The sequence below is a fragment of the Rattus norvegicus genome, chromosome 19 (genome assembly GCF_036323735.1).
Source record: "Rattus norvegicus strain BN/NHsdMcwi chromosome 19, GRCr8, whole genome shotgun sequence".
In the NCBI taxonomy this organism is placed as follows: domain Eukaryota; kingdom Metazoa; phylum Chordata; class Mammalia; order Rodentia; family Muridae; genus Rattus; species Rattus norvegicus.
Genome location: NC_086037.1, coordinates 15980316 through 16000288, shown reverse-complemented (window position 1 = coordinate 16000288; position 19973 = coordinate 15980316). Strand labels below are relative to the sequence as shown.

The following is a 19973-nucleotide window of genomic DNA, read 5'->3' as shown; positions in this document are numbered from 1 at the left end:
ATGGCTGTCAGACTTGACTGAAGACTGGAAATGTTTTGCTATCTCATAGGAAAAGAAGGACCCTCCTACCACACTGTACTCTAAGGACATTTTATGCAGGTTAGGATGACATGAACTATTGTCTCATGTCACAGATGTCAGCACAAACTATCCAAGGTATTGTATGCCAATGGTAGCATTAACAGAACAAAGCACACAGTGTCATGAAGTCATAAATTATGAGTTTGTGTAGCAAGACCCAGCCTCATCCAGGTTCTTAGATAGTAACTGAGAACTTCAAATACGGTAGTGATGTGATAGTGTGGGGGTGAATCTAGTTACAACTAGCTTCTATTGTGACACAGATGACTCTTTTTGTGTCATGGTCAGCTTATAATGAATGACTAGACCTAAGCAGGAGAATAACCAAATACTACATTGCTTCTCTAGCTGCTGAGCTTTTAAAAGCCCTGATGTGACAGCAAGCTTTTGTGGACATTGTGGATTGGTCCTTCTGTACTTTAACTCTCTGAGTCACCTCCACTCTCAGTAAGTTAGATCAATTCCATAAATTGGAAATCAGTCACCTGGAAAAAATACATTCTCAATACGATCCCGGATTGGCCATGGAAAAAGGGTAGCTTGAACTGTCCCACCTCGGTTGGGCTTGCACAGGCCTGCTCTCCAAAAGAAACCTGTGTTCACAGCTGCAGGCTACATTCACTATGGATGCTCTTGAGGTTCCTCCCTAAATGGCTCAGATTAAAATAATTTTCTTGTTAACAATCAAAAAACTGATTATGTCAAGCTGGCCTAGAGGAAACTAGTTTCTGTTCTGTATTTTATCAGATGTGCACAATACATATGGTCATCACTGATAATAGGTGAAAGATCTGGTATAATATGGAAACTAAGTGATGCTGGAGGATGATCCTGACCCACAATGAGCAGTGGGAACACCAGAGCCCTGTAGGGATGCCTGGCAACCTAACACATTGAGCGTGCATGGCTCAGTAAGTTACCTGTGAATACACATCTCCTGAGATCTCTCTAATTGTAGGTGATACTGTCCACCTAATACAGCACTTCATGTGGAATAACAAAAGCCACCTGCAGGAGCTGTGGGGATGACTCACAGGATAGAGCATCTGTGCTCTCTCAGAAGAACCACATGGGTCCTAACAATTGGGTAAAGCATGTCAGTGATTACTTCATAAAGTGTGTGTCCGAGAAACAGCCACATTCTCCACACAAAAGACACTGTCACAGTGGGTACCCCTTGGTGACTTTGAATTCACTTATTAGCCCAGGATCCATGGAACATGCAGAGATCCATCTGTAGCTGTCAGTTCTAAGCCCACAGGAGGGGACAGAACCCTTGAGTAAGAATGATGGTCTTAAGAGTCAAGAGATAGAATTCAATTTTTATTCATAACCAACACATTTTTACAACAAAACAGGATTAAACTGAATAAAAATATATAAAAATATTTGAAAGTTAAAAATAGTAACAAGAACATATAAATGTGAAACAACAAAAAGAAGACGTAAATTAAAATCATAACAAAAATATTTCTAAACAGCATATTCTTCAGGAACATTTAGAAGCACAGATGTATTGCTGTTTCTCCTCTAGCACACATAATGTAAGGCGGTCGCCCAAGTTGTCTCTTAAGTGGTGATTTCTAAAGAAGAAAGTGAGTAAGACCTCAATCAGTCAGGCTGGCTTAGTGATATATAAATTTAGGGTCTCTAAGAAATGACAAATTAACTCTGAGGAAGAATATTCATCCAAAAAACATTGTTACCATTCAGGATGTTTGTCATCAGGGACTCCTGAGAAAGCAACTTATTCTTCAGGAAGCTCTCTTACTGGGGTGTGTCCAATTCCAGCTCTCTTGCACTTTCTGAGACCTGGGAGAGGAAGGCAGTTTTTCAGACACTGATTTGGTGGTGAAACGCAAGCCAGCTGTCAGAATGCTGCCTTCTACCACCTCACTTCTATTGGACAGTCAACATGGACCTTTTAACTGATAACATTGTTGCTAACTCTGTGGGCAGGGCAAAATCTCCAGCAAGCCTCACAATAATGTGGGCTGCCAACATGGGACCCAGACCTATACCAGTGCAAACCAAGAACAGGGCAATGGGAAAAGACCTCATTGGGTTGCAGGAAGAAAGGAGATGTCCATATGTCACCAAGGTTAAAACCAATGACAAGTACTAATTTGACATTTGCACTTGGTTCTTATCCCAGAAAGGTGCTTCCTACACAAGAATTCACATTAACACAGAGTGACATTTGTCAAAGAACCACGAACCTGTTCAAAGCTCTGCATAGGATCCAATCTATCACATGGATATGCAATAATGAGGTATGTTATTCATTTGTCACCATTTCTAGACTGCAGCTTCAAAAAGAGCAGCAAAATATACTTGCAAAATAATTCCGTTTCTGAAAAGTGTTTAACTTCCCAGAATACTTCTGCATAGGCAGAGCAATGAACAATTCCATTGCAGGAGGTGGTTGGCTGGTTGTGAGTGTAATTAGAAAGGTGGTAGCAGAAAGCACAGATGTAACAAATTGGGAAATGATATCAGATATTGTTAAGCGAACACAGCTGCGTTTCCCTACCAGATGATGCTGGGACTGGACGTTGCTGGTCTTTATCTTTCTTGTTGAAGTCAACCAAATATTTCTGGTTTAGTGCACAATCAAGATGTACCTCCTTGCTCCCCTGCTTCAGTGGGACCAACTTCTTCCTACATGTGTTCTCCATCAGGAGCTGGCTGAGCAGGTTTCTGGAAATACAGTCTGCATAATAAGATCATGCTGCCCCTTTCTCCCATTCCTACTCGCAAGTCCCACTAAGTCTACCAGGTCCCAGATACCCATGAAGACTTAATAAAATACATCTCCATACATATAAGGCTGCTGCACAAACCACAAAGAGTTAATTCGGGGAAGAATAAATTGTTTGTTTGGTCTGAGCACCAATTAGTGTCCACATCTCTCAGAAAGAACATGGATCTACAACTATCCATGAAAGCCCAATGTATGTGGGCAACATCAATTAGTAGTGGGCCAACATCCTCAAAGCAGGTCAGTAGAACCAAGAGAAGGTCATGCTAACCATGTGGTCTACAAACTGAGTGTTATAAAACCTGGTATGACACCATAGGGCCAAGTCAGCCTAATAACCTTCTCTTGACTTCAATCAGTGCTGTTCTATCTAGAGCCTTCTGAAGATGCCTAGACCATCCTGGGATGAGTAACAGTCTTTTGTGGACCTGAAAACTGAGTCCTAATGACCCTGGCACACTGAGTGTAAACAGCACAAGAGATAGAATCATAGCTGAAGACTGTCCAATCCAGAACAAAGAAAGTCAGAAATGGCCATTCCACAAGTGATAGGCTTTCTGACCAGGACTTACCTAGAGAAGGTAATCTCCTTCTTCCGCTTATGGCTGTTCTCATGGATCTCAGCGTTCTCCATCTCTAAGTTGTGCAGAATTGACATGACTGCCTCCTCCATTCTCTCCAGGTCTTCATAATAAGGATTTGGCCTGAAGTGTGGCCTGACCCCAAATGATAGAATACAATGAACATCGGCATATAGGAATATATGAACTCAGGGTGGGTCCTGTACTACACCAGCCCTGGAAGGACACCTTCTGAATTCTACATATTGGGATCTTCTTCAGCTTCAGAAACATGTTTTTCTGCGTCCACCACACCAGAATATCGGCATCCAGATGGAGGGTTCCCTGGCTCCCTTTATTCAATCAAGAGGAAATCTGCAGTCCAGCCAGTTGAGCTATCAAGAGCCTAGGCCACACCTCCCCATGCTCCCCGACCCCAAGACACCCAGAAACCTGTGATCACTTTTTTCCTGTCCCGATAACAGACCATATATCAACACAAAATTATAATCTGCACAAGGAATACAAATAAACAGACAATCGTGGCCACATAGGCAAAGAACTGTGCTGTTGACAGTGGGGCTCCCAGAACAAAGCATTCACATGACCATGAAAGTGTTACAGGTAAATACTCAGGCCAAGACATAGACCCCTAGATTCCAAGTGTGGAGGGAAATATAAACATATAAAAGTTGTCCATATGCATTTGGATGTATGCACATACAGACTCACAGACGGAAAAATACCCACAAAAAAAGAGAAATGTAAAAACAGAGTCAGAGAAAGAGAAAGAGAAATATGGAAACAGAGAGTACTGTGAGAACCAGGAGAAATGCATCCACCATTGCTGTCTCAGAGGGCAAGACACACAGACAATAACAAACAGGCCTGAGCCTGAGAACTTCTAGTCAAGCATTGAGATGAACAGTTTGGGACAAGGCCCCTCAGGCTGCTGCCTGGATCTTCCAGCACTCAGTCCCCTGCCTAGCACGTACAGAGACTCACCATAAACTCACTGCAATTACAATCTTGCAAAGCTACCAGATGACAAGGGCTTTGCAAATGCACACTGGGAACTCACTCTCCCTGACTTTATCCCTGAATTCTTCATTCAGACCACAAATCCTGCTTTTCAATAAATGGAAGCATATGAGTCCATTGTCCATCTCTCTCCTCAGGAAGGGTCAGGTTCTGAATCTCCTCTATATGGGAGGTGAAGTTTGGCACCTGGTGTGGGAGGCACAGCTTTCTAGAACCCAAAACCTTAATAGGATGAGATGAAGGTGACCTTGCAGACCCAGGAATGAAACAAGAACGTTTGGAGCAATTCATACCTGTTTTTCATAGATCTCTCTGTCAGAAACCTCAGGCGATCTCTCAGGTCATTTCTCTCCTCGGTAATGAGCTGCAGCTCTTTAATCAGCTTCTCCTTTTCCTTCTTGGCCTGCTTCTCGCTTAGGGCAGTTTCAGGGGAAGATGTTTCTCTCCCAGCGTCTGTAGGTAGAAGAACACAAGTGAACCTGCATGGGGAGAATGCATAGAGTGTACATAGACCACAGTGAGGCCTAAACAGGAGAACAAGCCTGGAACCCAGTGTCACTGCTAGGCAATTGGTCTATGCTTAAGAGGCCTCCTCAGGGGATCTCAGTTCTCCCACTACTCTATAGAGACCAAGAGATGTAAGCAGCCAGGTGTTCCCTATGCCGGACATCACGTGCCTACATGTACTATGGAGATGGCTTCTCCAGGATTATCATCAACTGAACAGGGTACAGCTTGGTTTCAGGACCCTCACCCCTGTGGTTTCAGAACTCAGATGATAAATTGACCATCCACAAGACTTGACTGATTGGAGACACTCAGATGTCCTACCCTGATACTCTAGGCCAACAACTTTGGATTTAAAACACATATCCAGGAAGGACATGTTCAACAGACTTATCAATTCCCCTATATGAAATAACAAATGCCCCAGAAGTTCCAATAGGTTACAGGCTGAATCTTGGTCCACATGTTCCAAACAGTTTTGGTATTTTAGAAAAATGTGTGTAACACACAACCTCTAATATATAAAGCTAATGATGACCCTGCCAGTTAGAAGAAACCAGAGGAGGTCTAAGAACATAAGGTTATTGCCTGGAGCACAATCTCTCCCTGTTACTACTGTCAGATACCCACTGTATTTAAAGAAGCAATGAGAGTGAAATACATTGCTGCCCTGTCTAAACTCAGAAAAGGTGGACCCTCCATGACTCCTGATCGTGTTATTATATCAATGTAACCTAACAAATTCACTGTAAAAGTAAAGGCCAGAAGTTCACAGTATAATAGCATTGGCCTTACCATATCCCCCCAGTGGGGTTGGGGAAACTAAAGTTATGAAATCCTGACTTTCAGGAATTGTGATATTCATGGAAATTCAATTCCTTTTCAGATGCTCCAGTTGTTGTGGCCCATTGCTAGAAAGGTCAGCTTAAGCCTGCAGCCCCCCTGACAGGGAGCTCAAAATACACTGCCCAGAACTTACTAAACATTCCCCAGAAGTGCTGTCTCTGTCCATCATTACTTTGAGACGAAAGGCCAGATTCCTTCACTCTAGTCTGTCCACAATCGACGTTCCTCCTCCCAAAACGCTTGCGAAGACGGGAAAACATGTCTTAGCTTGTAACTGCCAGACTCAGACTGAGAGAAACTAGGGCACTGGTTGTCACTACAACACTGGTGACATCACAGAGGATGCCAGAACTCTCTAGGAGACAATAGAATGTCCAAGAAGGGACTGCTGATGTCATGGGGAGCAGACTTTGCCTCCTGCTAATGTTCTCCCTGTACTGAGCATAAGCTGAGGTGCCCTTTCCAGGAGACTTTCCTGGGGCAGAGCCACTGAGCATCTCCTGCTTCCAAAGCCAAATTTTCCTCAAGGCTTGATTATAAAAACCTTAGTAATTCCTATGCATCTAAATGAATGTTTCCTTCCATATCTTGCACCAAAATGTCTCATCCTAACTCAAATTATCCTCATTCACCAATGTTAGCCATTAAACTTCCTGAGATTTCACACCAGCTTGAATATGCAGTCAAATGTTCTCCTTCTTATTATGTACAGGTGCTTGAAATCACATCAAGAAATAGCCTGCATGGAAGGTTGCAACATGGGTGTGTGTTTGGGGAACACCCATGAAGCCTTGTGCTTAGCATTCAACGGTTGCCACAAAATTCCTTATAAGGAAGACTTGAAATCATTATGGTGCTAGAAACAGTGTGGAGGCCAGTTGGCAGAGGAAAGTGAAACATTAGATCCACCAGTGAAGGCTCCTGTGGGCCCTACCTTGGTGTTTCCCTCCCCCCTCGCTGAGCCTTTCAGCCTGCTATAGCAAGAAATTGTTTACACCTTTGACAGCTGCTCTTAGCCCCTGATTTGGGGCTGGGATTTTCCATGGCACCCTTCCTCCCCACTGAGCTTTCCTGCTTCTTGTTTTTAAGAAGCTGTTTATGCCCCTGAGTGGGCTGGAACTTTCACCTCACAGACTTGTTCTATTTTCCTGGTTGGGGATTTTCACCTGCCTTGTTGATTTTCCACGGCTTTTGCCTCTGGTATATAAGGAGATCTCACTAAAGCCTTGGTGGCACTTGCTAAAAAGGGGTGACCCGTGTACGTGTTTTCTTTCAACCCCAAAAACCTACACCCGATATTCACACACTGTCAGCGCAGGCACTGACAATAGGTATCACAATAGAAACTAGTAACTAGATTTAACCAAACTATCACATTAATGCCATATTTCGTGGTATTTTTTTTTTTTTTTTGCTCTCCTAGAACCTGGAAGAGGCTTGGGGTTTTCTAATCCTACTCATAATTTATTAATCTTCCCAACACTATGGGCTTTGTTCTGTTAATGTTAACAGCGGCATCCAATACCTAGGATATTTTCTACTGACATGTGTGACATGAGACAAAACAGTCCCTGTCATCCCTCACCTGAATAAACTTCCTTAGAGTTCAGTGTAGTTGGAGGGTCCTTCTTTCCTCTCCAAGATAGAGAAACATTTCCAGTCTTCAGAGAAGTGTGTCAGCCATTGTCCAGTGACTGTCTTGAGATGTCCACATTGTCAGCTGAGTGTCGTCATCCAGCCTGCCCTGTAATTGTTGTAGATGATTAATAGGGTTCCAGCCCTAGGATTTAATTCAGTGCTACAGTACTTGCCAAACATGCTCAAAGCCCTAGCTGCCACCCTAGTCCTGTGTGCTCTAGAGAAAGAAAATAAAGAACCACATTGTCTATCAAGTTTCTCCTCCAATAGAAGGAGAATGTGCATCGGGTCTTTTAAGTAACTCTAAGCCCCAGCTTCCCCACAGCTCCCTCCTTCGATTCCATTATTGGTGCATTTTCAGCAACGCTCACTTTATTTTTGGTGTGCAAATAATATGCACCATGTCAGTAAAGTGTGTGTGTGTGTGTGTGTGTGTGTGTGTGTGTGTTCATCCATGAACTCACTATAAATTATTATCAAATGACCCATAAGACTGTGGAGAAACCTGTCTATGTGCATGCAGAATTATGTTACTACTGTTCCATGGCACCTTGCAGGGAACACTGAATTAGTGGGCCGCTTTAATAGAGCCTAAAACCAGGGTATGCATGGTTTTCGGTGAGATTGTGATGTGCAAAACCACAACAGAGATCAGCAGAAGCTTCATTTATTCCATGCTGCTGTTACCAAGAGGAGGCAAAGCCTCATCCCATAGAGAGTCTGGTAGGATCTGATGAAAGGAAATAAACTCAGGGTTGAAATCAAGCCTTTAGAAACAAAGAGAAAAATACAAAGTCAAGGAAAGCAAGAGCTGTCTTTTCTTCCTCTTTTTTTTTTTTTGAGAAGATCCACAAGAGAGACAACCCCTTCCTCAAACTAACAATGCACAAGAGAGACAATACATGAATTAAAAATCAGAAATGAAATGAGGGACATAACAATAGACACCGAGCAAATTCCAAAATCATTAGTTCTTACTGCAGAGGACTTTACGCCAGAAAACTGGAATATTTATTCGATATTGTTGATTTTGTAGACAGATAACAATTACCAAAGTTAAATCCAGATCTGGGAAGGTATCTGAATAGTACCCCTAAGAAAATAGATACACTCATTAAAGGTTGCATACATTATATATTATATTGCTTTCTTTTTGCATGATTAAACCCCTTCAAGGACAGTTAGCTATGTTATAGAAAGTGTTACTTTTAAAACAAAAGGACAAAGAGAGAAATTGAGGAGTCACTGAGAGACACTTCCCAGACAGGATCAAGGAGAGACGGCTGAGAGATGCAAGCAGGGGCTGCAATGCTGCCCTTGAGAAGAAAATGTTTTTCTCACTTTACCTTAAACTATGCTGTACTGTGTCCGTTTTTTCTGGAAGCAGCTCACATGCTCTCTGGGTTATGACAAGTATATTGTGATACTAGGAAGAGGGGTGATTTGCTATACAGATATTTTAAGGAGAAGCCTTGGCTTAGTCTCACTTCTTTGCCTAGTCTTGCCTCGGTTGTTCCTGATATCATGGGAATAACGATCTTATATCTTGCCAAAAGGGAAAGTGAGGTAATCCATATTCATGCCTATATAAGGGTTAATAAACTTGCAGCTGCATGCAGTTGCATCTGCCTTTGCTCTGCATCCCCTGTGTCCTGGTTATTTGTGACCGTACCTGGGCCGCCAACGCACTAGATGTTGACAAGCATCACCCTTCTCAGTGTTAGGTATATATTTTTTTGAAATCTATGATGTGGAGGCGTATTACAGCAACAATATGAAATAGCAGGTGGGCATGTATGAAAATTGCTGTGTTTAAGCTGGGTGTGGGGACACGTCCTCAAAAGGAGCTGTTAAGATGGGAAACACATAATGCATTTGTTGCTGGAATTGAGTTGCCTCAGCTGTGTTGCTCTGCCTGCTCAGTGTCCATTCAACATCACTGTTTCTACAGAGGAACTCAAGATTTGCCCCAGCCGCCTGTGAGCTGTGATATGGGCAGAGAAAGGCCAGGACACAGTGGTGATTTCCCACTCCTCAGTTATGCTGAATTTTCCACTACTGTACTTGTATACACAAGTACAGTGTGGTCAGTTATTATAGATATTTGTCATTTCTTACAGAGGGCAACTATGATTGACTACACCCAATTCTACAAAAAACAAAACTCAGGAAACCTGGCCCTTGGCAGCAATGAATCAAGAAATATCTAGGATGGTGGGGCATGAATTCTGCCAAGCAATGAACTCAGATAGGTGGGGTTGTGAGGACGATGTATGGTTGAATAGCCCAATCGATTCACGTTGTATCATCTTGATTTAATCTAAGGACAAAGAAGTGCAGTATCTCTGATGGCTTTCTTCTAACCCCTTGAAAGGTTCACTGGGGTTTGACCTCAGTTCTTCATTCTTCTTGCTGGGGCAGCAACACTCAGGGAAGCTTGAGATTTCCATAGGCACAGTATTAGGCTAGAAATGCTGAGTAGGTGATACTAAGTTGTTCCGATGGTGATACCCATTTCATTTGTTCTTAACGTGGACCAAAGGAAAGACAGATCAAGATCCTTAGAATAAAAAGATCATTTCCAGTTTTTTTCTACCTTTCCTGACTGAAAGACTGGTTGGTAGAGAATAGTAAAAATTCAAGAATTGGTAGATGATGCTTTGAATGAAGGGTGGGTTTCTGTGCTGGTTGTAGACAGGTTCTCAATTACCCCATCTTCTTCTCTACGTTGTTCGTCAGGTTCACTTTGAGCTCAAATAAAGCTGCTTCTACTTTCCAACAGGTAGTCTTACAAAGGGGCCTCCAAGGACTGTGAGGACAGCATTAGCCAATGAGAATTGAGGTGTGTAACCCACAACTATAGCTTTATCTGAAAGACCCTCAGACAGAGGAGACTCTCGCTCCAGTCCTGAGGACAATCACCACCCCATGAACACACAGGACTCAGTCTTGATGTAAAAACAAGAGGTTTACTTTGGGATACCAATGCACTGGGGCTCGACACGGTCCTCACGAGGAGGGATGTAAGGAGCCTCAAACAACAGAAATGTACAGCTTAAACAGTCATTTATGATCACACAGTTTCATTAGCTCAGCTATTTCGGTGCCAAGAATAACTAGGCAGATGTTTCCCGTCCTGGGATAAGGCCGTAACCACATCAATGTAGCTATTTCAGTAGGAAGGATGTCTGACTTGATATATGTTTTCTTATCCTGGGGTTCCCAGGACAAGGATCAAGGATATCTGTCTTGGCAGGTGTTTCTGTTCTGGAGTTCCCAGGACAAGGCTATAGTGATGTCAGCCTATAGCACAGCTGCATTCAGTACCAAGGACATCTCAGTTCTATAGTGGTCAGTCAGCTTTCCAGAGATGTTTCCTGTCTTGTAATTGCCCTGCAGTAAATATGTTCTATACCCTCTGTTCTTATGGTCGGGCAGCTTCCTAGAGAGTGGGTGGGAATGTGCTTTTTGTACTTTCTGGTCTATTGTCTAACGTCTAGGGGCTAAGCGAGGGCCAGCTTAAAAGATTCTCATGCTTAAGAAATGGCTGTACTGATATCAAACGGGGATCTTTCATATCCACTTTCTTCCAAGTCTACCAGCCATCTCAGATTGTTGGTGTAATATGCCTGACAATCAAGGATACAGAAAAATAACTTGATACACAGCAAGGACATGGCAATCATATCCTGTGTCTTTATGTATGTTCTGGATGAGGTTTGTTAAAATGACAATATTGCACAAAGCTTTATATAGGACCCATCAAATTAAGGGTCACTATGCACCGTCATAGCTAAAATGGCCTGGTCAGAAGTGACCACTGGATCACTCTTCTGTAACTTCACATGAGAGGCTCGTGCTTTTTGTGTTTTTTATTTTTGTGTTTTTTCTTATTTATTTATTTATTTATTTATTTATTTATTTATTGCTTTATATGTTGTCAGGAAGATAGTTCAAGTCATGTATCTGCCCCCAAAATCTGAGCTTTGCTACTAATACTGTAAACAGTATTAGTGTATGCATTCAATAAAATAACTTGGTTTTTTTTTTTAGTACGATAGATGCATTTGTGTTTTGTGGGGTGATCCATGAAACAGGAGTGAAGATGCTTGTTTCTTAATCTGTCCACTGAGTTATGTCTCTAAGCTTGTCCTACTCCTTTGGCTGCACCCCCCCCCACACACACACATCTGCTGACTATTTTATTTTTCAGATGAAATCAGACGTTATAGCTTAGAGAGGCCTGTAAGCAATCCTGCTTTGGTAACTTAGGTGCAGAGAGGAGAGCCCCACACTCAGCCTGAGGGTGCATTCACTGGTGGATCCAATATTTCAGTTTCCTCTGCTAACAGATCACCACATTGTTGCCAGGACCATAATGAATGCAATTCTTTCTCCTAAGGAATCCGGTGGCAACTGTCAAATGTTAAGCACAAAGCTTCAGGTTGTACCTATAACACATACCCACATCGCAACCTACCCTACAGGCTATTTCTGGGTGTGATTTCATGCACCTGCACATGATGAGACAGGAGACCTCTTTGGCTACTTATAGGAACTGGTGTGATTTCTCAGTAATCTTTAATGGGTAATATTGCTGACTGAGGAGAATTTGAGGTAGGATGAAACATTTCTGTGCAGGGATTGGGGAGGAAGCACTCATTTAGATACATAGCAATGACTTTGGTTTTTCCAATCAAGCCTAGAGCCAAATTTGGCTTTGGAAGCATGTGGTGCTCAGTGGCTATGCCACAGGGATGTCCCCTGAAAAGGGTCCGTCAGCTTTTGCTCAGTACAGGAAGAACATTAGCAGGGAGGCAAAGTCTGTTATCCATGACATCAGCCGTCCCTTCGTGGACATTCTATTGTCTCCTAGAGAGATCTTGGAATCCCTGTGATGTCACCAGTATCGTTGTGACAACCAATTCCCTACTTTTTCTCTTAGTGTCCAAAGGATATATCCACAGACATGTTTGCCCGTCTTTGTAGGCGCTTTGGGAGAGTTGATGTTGATAGAGAAGAGTCTAGAGTGAAGCAAATGAAACCTAAAGGTAATGATGGACACAGGACATGGGGAATGTGGAGTAAGTTCTGTGCAGTGTATGGTGAGCTTCCTGTCAGGGGTGTGTGTGGGGGTCTTCCGCTGGCCTTTATAGCAATGGGCCACAACCACTGGAACATCTCCACAGATATTGAATTCCATGATTATCACAATTCCTGAAAGTCAAGGTTTTCACATCATTAGTTTCTCCATAACCACATGGAGGATATGGCACTGCCTATGCTATTATTTGGTGAACTTCTAGTCTTTACTTTTACAGTGCATTCGGTATGTTAAATTGATATAATAACACCATCAGGAGTCATGGAGGGTATAACTTTTCTGAATTAAATAGGGCATCAATATACTTCACTTTCATTGCTTCTTTAAATTCAGTGACTATCTGACAGTAGTAAGAGAAAGAGAATTGTGCTCCTGACATGACCTTATATTCTTAGAACTCCTCTGACTACCTCTGGCTGACGGGGCCACTCTTACCTTCATATATTAGAGGTTCTGTGTGGAAGATATTTTTCTACAGTAGCCAAACTATATGGGGCAGGTAGAGAAAGAGCCTGTAACCTACTGACACTTCTGGGGCATTTGTCATTTCAGTAGGGGTAATTAATAAGTCTGTTGACCATGTCCTCCCCCTACATGACATTTTAATGCAAAGTTATTGGACTAGAGTAACAGTGTAGGATATCTGAGTATCCCTGATCAATCAAGTCATTGTGGATGCTGAATTGATGATCTGACTTCTGAAACCAGAGGGGTGAGGGTCGTGAAACCAGGTTGTAGCCTGCGTTCCTGATAATAATCCTGGAGAAGGCATCTCTCTGGTACTTGTAAGCCTGTGTGGGCGGGCATAGGGAACACCTGGCTGCTTACATCTCTTGGTCTCTATATAGTAGTGGGGGAACTGTGATCCACTTAGGATGCCTCTTACACATAATCCAAATTCCTTGCAGTGACACTGGCTTCCAACCATGTTCTCCTGTTTGGACCTCACTGTGGTCTGTGTATGCTCTATGCATTCGCCCCATGCAGGTTCACTTGTGTTCTTCTACCTACAGAGGACTGCAGACAGACGTCATCCCCTGAAAATATCCTAAACAAGGTGCAGGCCAACGAGGAAGAGGAGAGGCTGAATAGAGAACTGGACCTAACTACCAAAGAGAGAAATGAGCTGACAGATCCCCTCCTTTATGTGACAGGTGGATCCATGAGCAAGAGGTATGCATTGCTCCAAACAAAGGACCTTGTTCTAAACCTCATCTCCCATATAGAGGAGATTCAGAACCTGACCCTTACTGAGGAGTGAGTTTGGAAATGGACTCTCTGATTCCGCCTGTTGAAAATCTGAACTTGTGATGTGAGTGAAGAATTCAGGGATAAAGTCACTGGAGCATGACTTCCCAGTGTACAATTGGAAAGCCCTTGACAGGTGGCAGCTTTGCAAGGTTCTAGGTGCTGTGAGTTTGTGGACAGTGTTTGTACTTGCTAGGAAGGTGACTGAATGCTATCATCTCCTGGCAGCACCCTTAGGTGACAGGTCCCACATTGTTCATCTCCATGCTTAACTAGAAGGCCTGAGGCTCAGGCCTGTTCCTTCTTGTCTGTGTGCCTTACACTCTTAGACAGTAATGGTGCATACATTTCTACTGATTCTCATTGTGCTCTTTCCATATTTGTCTCTCTTTCTCATTCTCTGAGTCTGTTTACTTTTCTTTTCTTGTGGGTGTGTCCCAGTTTGTGTGTCTGTGTGTGCACAGGTCTGCATGCATATGCACAACTGTTATATGTTTCTATGTCCCTGCACACTTGGAATTTAGGGGTCTGCTTTTTGACCTCAGGATATACCTGTATAATAGTTTCATGGAGGTGTAAGTGCTTTATTTTGGAAGCCCCACTTTCAACAGTACAGTTCTTTGCATGTGTGGTCACATTTGTCTATACATTTGTATGCCTTGGGCAGATTATAAGTTTGTGGCAATATCTGGTCTCATCTCCAGAATTATGTGTACTGTCTGCCTCTAGAATATTAGTTATTCGGCTTGTAGCATTACACTTGTCAAAACAAGAAAAATGAAATCAGAGGTTTCTGGATGTGTGTGTGTGTGTGTGTGTGTGTGTGTGTGTGTGTGTGTGTGTGTTAGCGTAAGAGCTGTGGCCTAGGCTCTTGACAGCATAACAGGTTTGAATGCAGATCCAGCCCTCCTGATTGAAAAAAGTGAGCCAGGGAACCCTTTATCTGGGTGCTTAGCTTCTGTTGTCCTGGGCACACAATTCCAAGTTTCTGAAGCTGAAGAAGATCCAAATATGTAGAATTCAGAAAGTGTCCTTCCAGGGCTGGGGTAGTACAGGGCACAGCCTGAGTTCCTATAATCCTAAACCTCGATGTTCATTGGGTTCTATCTTCCTGGGGCCAGCCCCTACTTCAGGCCAAATCCATTTTATGAAAACTTGAAGATAAAGGAGAAAGAGGTCATGTCATTACTGCACAACTTAGACACAAAGAACATTGAACATCGTGAGAAATTTCAGGAGCTCAAGAAGGAGATTAACTTCTATCGGTAAGTACTGGTCAGAAGGGCCCATCACTTGTGGAATGGCCATGTCTGCCTCTCTTTGTTCTGGACCGGAGGGTCTGCAGCTCTGGGTCCATGTCTTCTGCTGTTTAAATATCACTGTGCCGTGGGTCTTTTGGACTCAGTTTCAGTTCCATAAGAGACTGTCATTTATCACCACAGTGTCTATGCATCTTTAGAAGGCTCTGGATAGAACTACACTGATTCAGGCATCAGAGTGTTATTAGGCCAACCTGGGCCTCTGGGGTCATACCAGGTTTAACAAAGCTCAATGTGTGGACCACATGGTTAGCATGACCTCCCTTGGTTCTACTGTCCTCTTGTGGTTGTTTACTGCCTACTAATTGATACTGTCCCGATGCATTGGGCTCTCATGGGTAGTTGTAGATCCCTTGTTCTTTTGGACAGACATGGACTCTTATTGGTGCTTGGGTCACAGAAACAATTTATTCTTCCCTGGATTGGCCGTTTGCTGTTTGTGCAGCAGCCTTACATGTATGGAGATGTATTCTATGAAGTCTTTATGGGTATCTGGGTCCTGGTGGAGTTTGTGGGATTTGGCAGTTGGAATGGGAGGAAGAGGCATCAGGATCTTACTATGCAGAGTGTGTTTCCAGCAACCTGCACAGCCGGCTCCTGATGGACCAGGCATGTATGAAGAAGAAGTTGGTCACATTGAAGCAGGAGAGCAAGGAGGTACAGCGATATTTGTTTGAGTTGAACCGGAAAGATGAAGACGAACAGGAGAAGACCACCAACCTCCAGACCCAGCAAAATGTGGTAGGAACAAGCAGCTGAGTCAGATTAACAATGTCTGATACCATTTGCCTATTGGATACATCTTTGCGTCCCCTATCATCTTTCTAATCTCCCCACACCCAATCAGTCACCCACTTCATGTGATAGAGTTATTCATTGCTCTGTCTATGCACAAGTATTCTGGGATGTTAACCACTCTTCAGAAACTGAATTATTGGCAATTATACTTCTCTGCCCTTTTTGAAACTGCAGTCCAGAAATGGTGACAGAGGAATAACATATCATATGACTGCATCTCCCTATCACAGATTGGATGCTATGAAGAGTTTTGAACGAGTTCTTGGTCGTGTGACAAAGGTCATACAGGGGTCATGTTATAGTTGGAAGCACCTTGTAGGGATAAGAACCAAGTGCAAATGGCAAATGAGTCCTGGTCATTGGCTTTGATCTGGGTATCATGTGGCCTTCTCTTTCTTCCTGCACCCCAATTAGGTCTCTCCCCATTTCCCCATTTTTGGTTTGCACTGGTAGAGTCTGAGGAGCAGCTTGTTCTCCCACAGTACTGTGAGGGTTGCTGGTGATGTTCCCAGCCTGCAGAGATATCAGCAATGATTTCAGTGAAAAGATCAGTGCTGTCTCTCCAATGTAGCTGAGGGGACAGAAGGCAGCAACTTGACAGCTGGTATGCATGTCCCCACCAAATCAGTGTCTTAATAGCTGCCTTGTCCTCCCAGGTCTCAGAAACTGCAGGAGACATGGCATAGGATGGATCCCAGGAAGAGAGCCCCCTGAGGAATGAGTTTCTCTCTCAGGAGTTCCCTGTGACGACAATCCTCACATTCAAAGACATTTGGGGGAATATTCTTCTTCTCAGATAATTTCCTCAATGTATAGAGACCCTAAATTTATGTATCCATATGCCAGCCTGTCTCATTGAGGTCTTTCTCCTCTCTCCTACCGACAACACCATTTGAGAGACAACTGAGGGGACTGCCTTGACATCTCACGTCCTAGAGGAGAAACAGCACTACAACTGTGTTTCTAAATGTTCATTAAGAAAATGCTGTTAAGAAATGTTTTTGGTTATGATTTTCATTGAAGTTTTCTTTTTGTTATTTCATAGTTATATATTCTTGTTACTGTTTTTCATTTTTTATACCATTTTAGTTGTTCATTTTATGCCTGTTTTTTTGTAAATTGTATTCCTTATGAATAAAAATTGATTTGTAACTCTTGACTCTTAAGACCATCTTATTCAAGGGTCCTTTCCCCTCCTGTAGACTTAGAACTGACAGCTGGATATGGATCTTTGAATGATCCAGTGAATTCAAAGCCACCAAGGGGTACACAGGGTGATAGTGTCTTTTGTGTGGATAATGTGACTTTTTTTATGGACACACACTTTATGATGTAATCACTGACATACTGTATCCATGCTGTCATGTGTTCTGCTCATCCTAGTCTATATCAGTCTACAACACACATTCCTTATTGACTGTGTGCACCAGATATTGAGTAACACACACTCATGCCTGTAGAGCTGCAGAAAAAATGACAACTTTCACAAAGGAATATAGAATAATCCTAATCGAGAACCATGTGCCTCAGTTTTTCTTACAATACAACATTATTATTAAACCATAAAGATAATGACCATCAACGTCATTTTGGGAAATAGGTTTTTATAGGTGCTGTTTCACTTGATCATTCATATGCTGTGTTTTTTATTGTTGCTGATTATATTTATTTTTATCATGTAACTCAATGGATCTTTTTTTTTCAAATGTATGTCTGGGCCACTCCTGAGTGCATTTCCCTCATGATCCAAAAGAGGGAATAGCATTCCCCATTGTAGATGATTGTTAGGGACCATGTGGTTCTTCTGAGAGAGCAGCAGATGCTCTAACCTGGGAGTCATCACCACAGCTCCTGTAGGTAGCTTTTGTCCTTCCAGGGCATGTGCTGTACTAGGTGGACACGATCACCTCCCATTTAGGAGAGAGATCTCAGGAGATGTGTATGTACAGGTGGTTGAGCAGTGCCTGCTCAATGTGGTAGGCTGCTAGGCAACCAACTGAACCCCAGCCCTGCTCCACCTGCATTCTTCGAGGCAGAGTTTCTATAGCCCAGGATGGTCTAGAATGCATCATCTACCTATGTCTTTTTTCCACTAATGCTAGGATGAGGAGCATATGTCCTCCACACCCTTCTTTCCAAACAATGAACATGCTCATGGTCTGGTTATCACATGGCCATGAGGGAGGTAAATAACACTCAGCCAAAACAGAGGCGCATTCCACAGTCACACAGACAGCCTGGACAGATCTGACACGATCAGCACCAGGTTTGACTGCCACTACTTGAAGCAAGGTCCTCCAGTGTTAGGACAACCATTCAAACAGCAAAGAAGGAACCTGTTCCCAGCATCCGAGGAGTGGGAGACCCAGAAACCCATGTGTCAATGTGGCCATTTGGAAAATGGAAGTGGGGAGGCAGGGAAGCAGCCAGAACTGGACACAGTTGCAGGGACCCAGGCAAAGAGGGAATATTGGGGCAGAGTCCATGAGATGTCAGTAGGCAACAGGCCAGCTGGGACTAGTGTGGGTACAGGGCTTCTAGTGTGGGTATGAGAGGAGCAAAAGTAGCAATGGTCAGATTCTGATGCAGCATAAAGATGGGAAGGAGCTTACACCGTCTCAGTGTCGTATAGGGACATTATAGACACTGATGGGCAGTGTGGGGATTGCAGGGTCCCTTATAGTGGTCTCTGCAGGTGTCAGGACTCTGTCAGACCTATGACTATCAGGCAGGCTCTGAGTGCTAGTGAGAGTCACGGGACAGGCCCTGCGTACAGCCTGGTTTGGGGACATTTCCAGGTGCCCCATGGACTGCAAAATAAAGGCAAAGGACACAGGGAAGCCAGCAATTCCCATGCACAGGACATATACTAGTAGAACTTTCTAGAATTTCCATAGACCATCTGTCACTAGTCCTTCTATAGAAGGCACCAGCATTCTGCCCTCTACTTCATTTGGTGAGACAGCTAGCCTAACTCCAGCAGTAAGGCCTCAGGGAAGACAGTAAGAACTCACAGGTGACCTCTTTTACTATTGAAACAGGCTCTTCCTATGGAGCCCAGAGTTACCGTAGGGTCCTAATTCTCCTGCCTCACAGTGACTGTAAATTCAAATCTACCTTCAAGAGCAATTGATTCATAGCACAGGGGGGAAGATCAGATTAAGGCTATCTAAAGGCCCCAGGGTGGTAGGATTACCAGGGTCCTAGTAAGTCTCTCCAGCCTTAATTACAACCTGAGTCAGTCCTGCTGTGTGGGATATCGCCTGCTGCCCAGTGATATCACAACTTGGAATTCTTTGTCAAATATAAGCTGTTATGGGAATGAAGTAGCCACACAATAAACACTGGTCTGGATACTCCTAGGTCAAGAATCCCCTGTTGGAAATGCCTTGGACCACACCATTTTACATTCCGGATCCTTCTGGCTTTTTAGCAGATTTATAAATACAAAAAAGAAAAATGGGCATAGTAATTTAAGCCTATGATCCCAGTCATGGGAAACTGAGTCAGGGTGATGGAAGACTGTAAGTTCCAGGGCAACCTGTGTTTCAAGAAAAAAAAAAAAGGCATGGTGAAGATTCCACTCAAGTAGAAACCAAAAGGCTTTCACATGGGGCCTGCCATCCACTGGTCAGCACTCCCATCGTCACAGCCACAGGGAGACACTGGGGAATTTTTCCCACTGTCTCTCTTTGGGATGCAGTCCACCCCATGATTCTATGTGAGGAATGCCCCAAAGGTTGCATCATGTGAGGGACCTAGATAGTTCCAGGATTGGGAGAATTCAGGAGTTTATAATTAGGGATGATCTACAGCTATGGCAAAGCCTTTTCCCTCCACATGGCAGCCCCAGGTTTGGCCCCAACAGTAAAAATAAAATCCCCCCAAAATAATGCCAACAAAATATCACGAAGCCTAAACGTCTGACCAGTCTCCTCAAAAGTGCACAGGAACCTGACTCCATATTTAGGACCCACTATGGCCTCTGTGACCTGTGAGAAGGAATCTAATATGGGAATTAGTACAGTATGACTTATCCTTATGGATATCTTTGGTGACAATCACCACCT

The 19973-nt window shown here is 43.3% G+C and overlaps 2 protein-coding genes across 3 annotated transcripts in view; one reads left to right on the top strand and one right to left on the bottom strand.

Moving 5' to 3' along the window:
* Positions 1 to 19973, bottom strand: part of LOC134483163 (disks large homolog 5-like) — a 259049-nt gene that overhangs the window by 179402 nt on the left and 59674 nt on the right. The gene's annotated exons all lie outside the window — the stretch shown is intronic.
* LOC134483387 (disks large homolog 5-like) lies at positions 12283 to 16187 on the top strand. The gene is made up of 4 exons (XM_063278674.1): positions 12283 to 12485; positions 13552 to 13711; positions 14908 to 15051; positions 15684 to 16187. The coding sequence occupies exons 1-4, from the start codon at positions 12404 to 12406 to the stop codon at positions 15862 to 15864; spliced, it is 567 nt and encodes a 188-aa protein (XP_063134744.1). The 5' UTR covers positions 12283 to 12403; the 3' UTR covers positions 15865 to 16187.

Bases quoted from the DNA above. Each gene is read 5' to 3' on its own strand.
- LOC134483387 (XM_063278674.1), top strand. From the start codon at position 12,404: ATGTTTGCCCGTCTTTGTAGGCGCTTTGGGAGAGTTGATGTTGATAGA. The intron at 13,712-14,907 runs GTATGCATTGCT...TCCTGGGGCCAG, and splicing joins GGTGGATCCATGAGCAAGAG to CCCCTACTTCAGGCCAAATC. The intron at 15,052-15,683 runs GTAAGTACTGGT...GTGTGTTTCCAG, and splicing joins AAGGAGATTAACTTCTATCG to CAACCTGCACAGCCGGCTCC.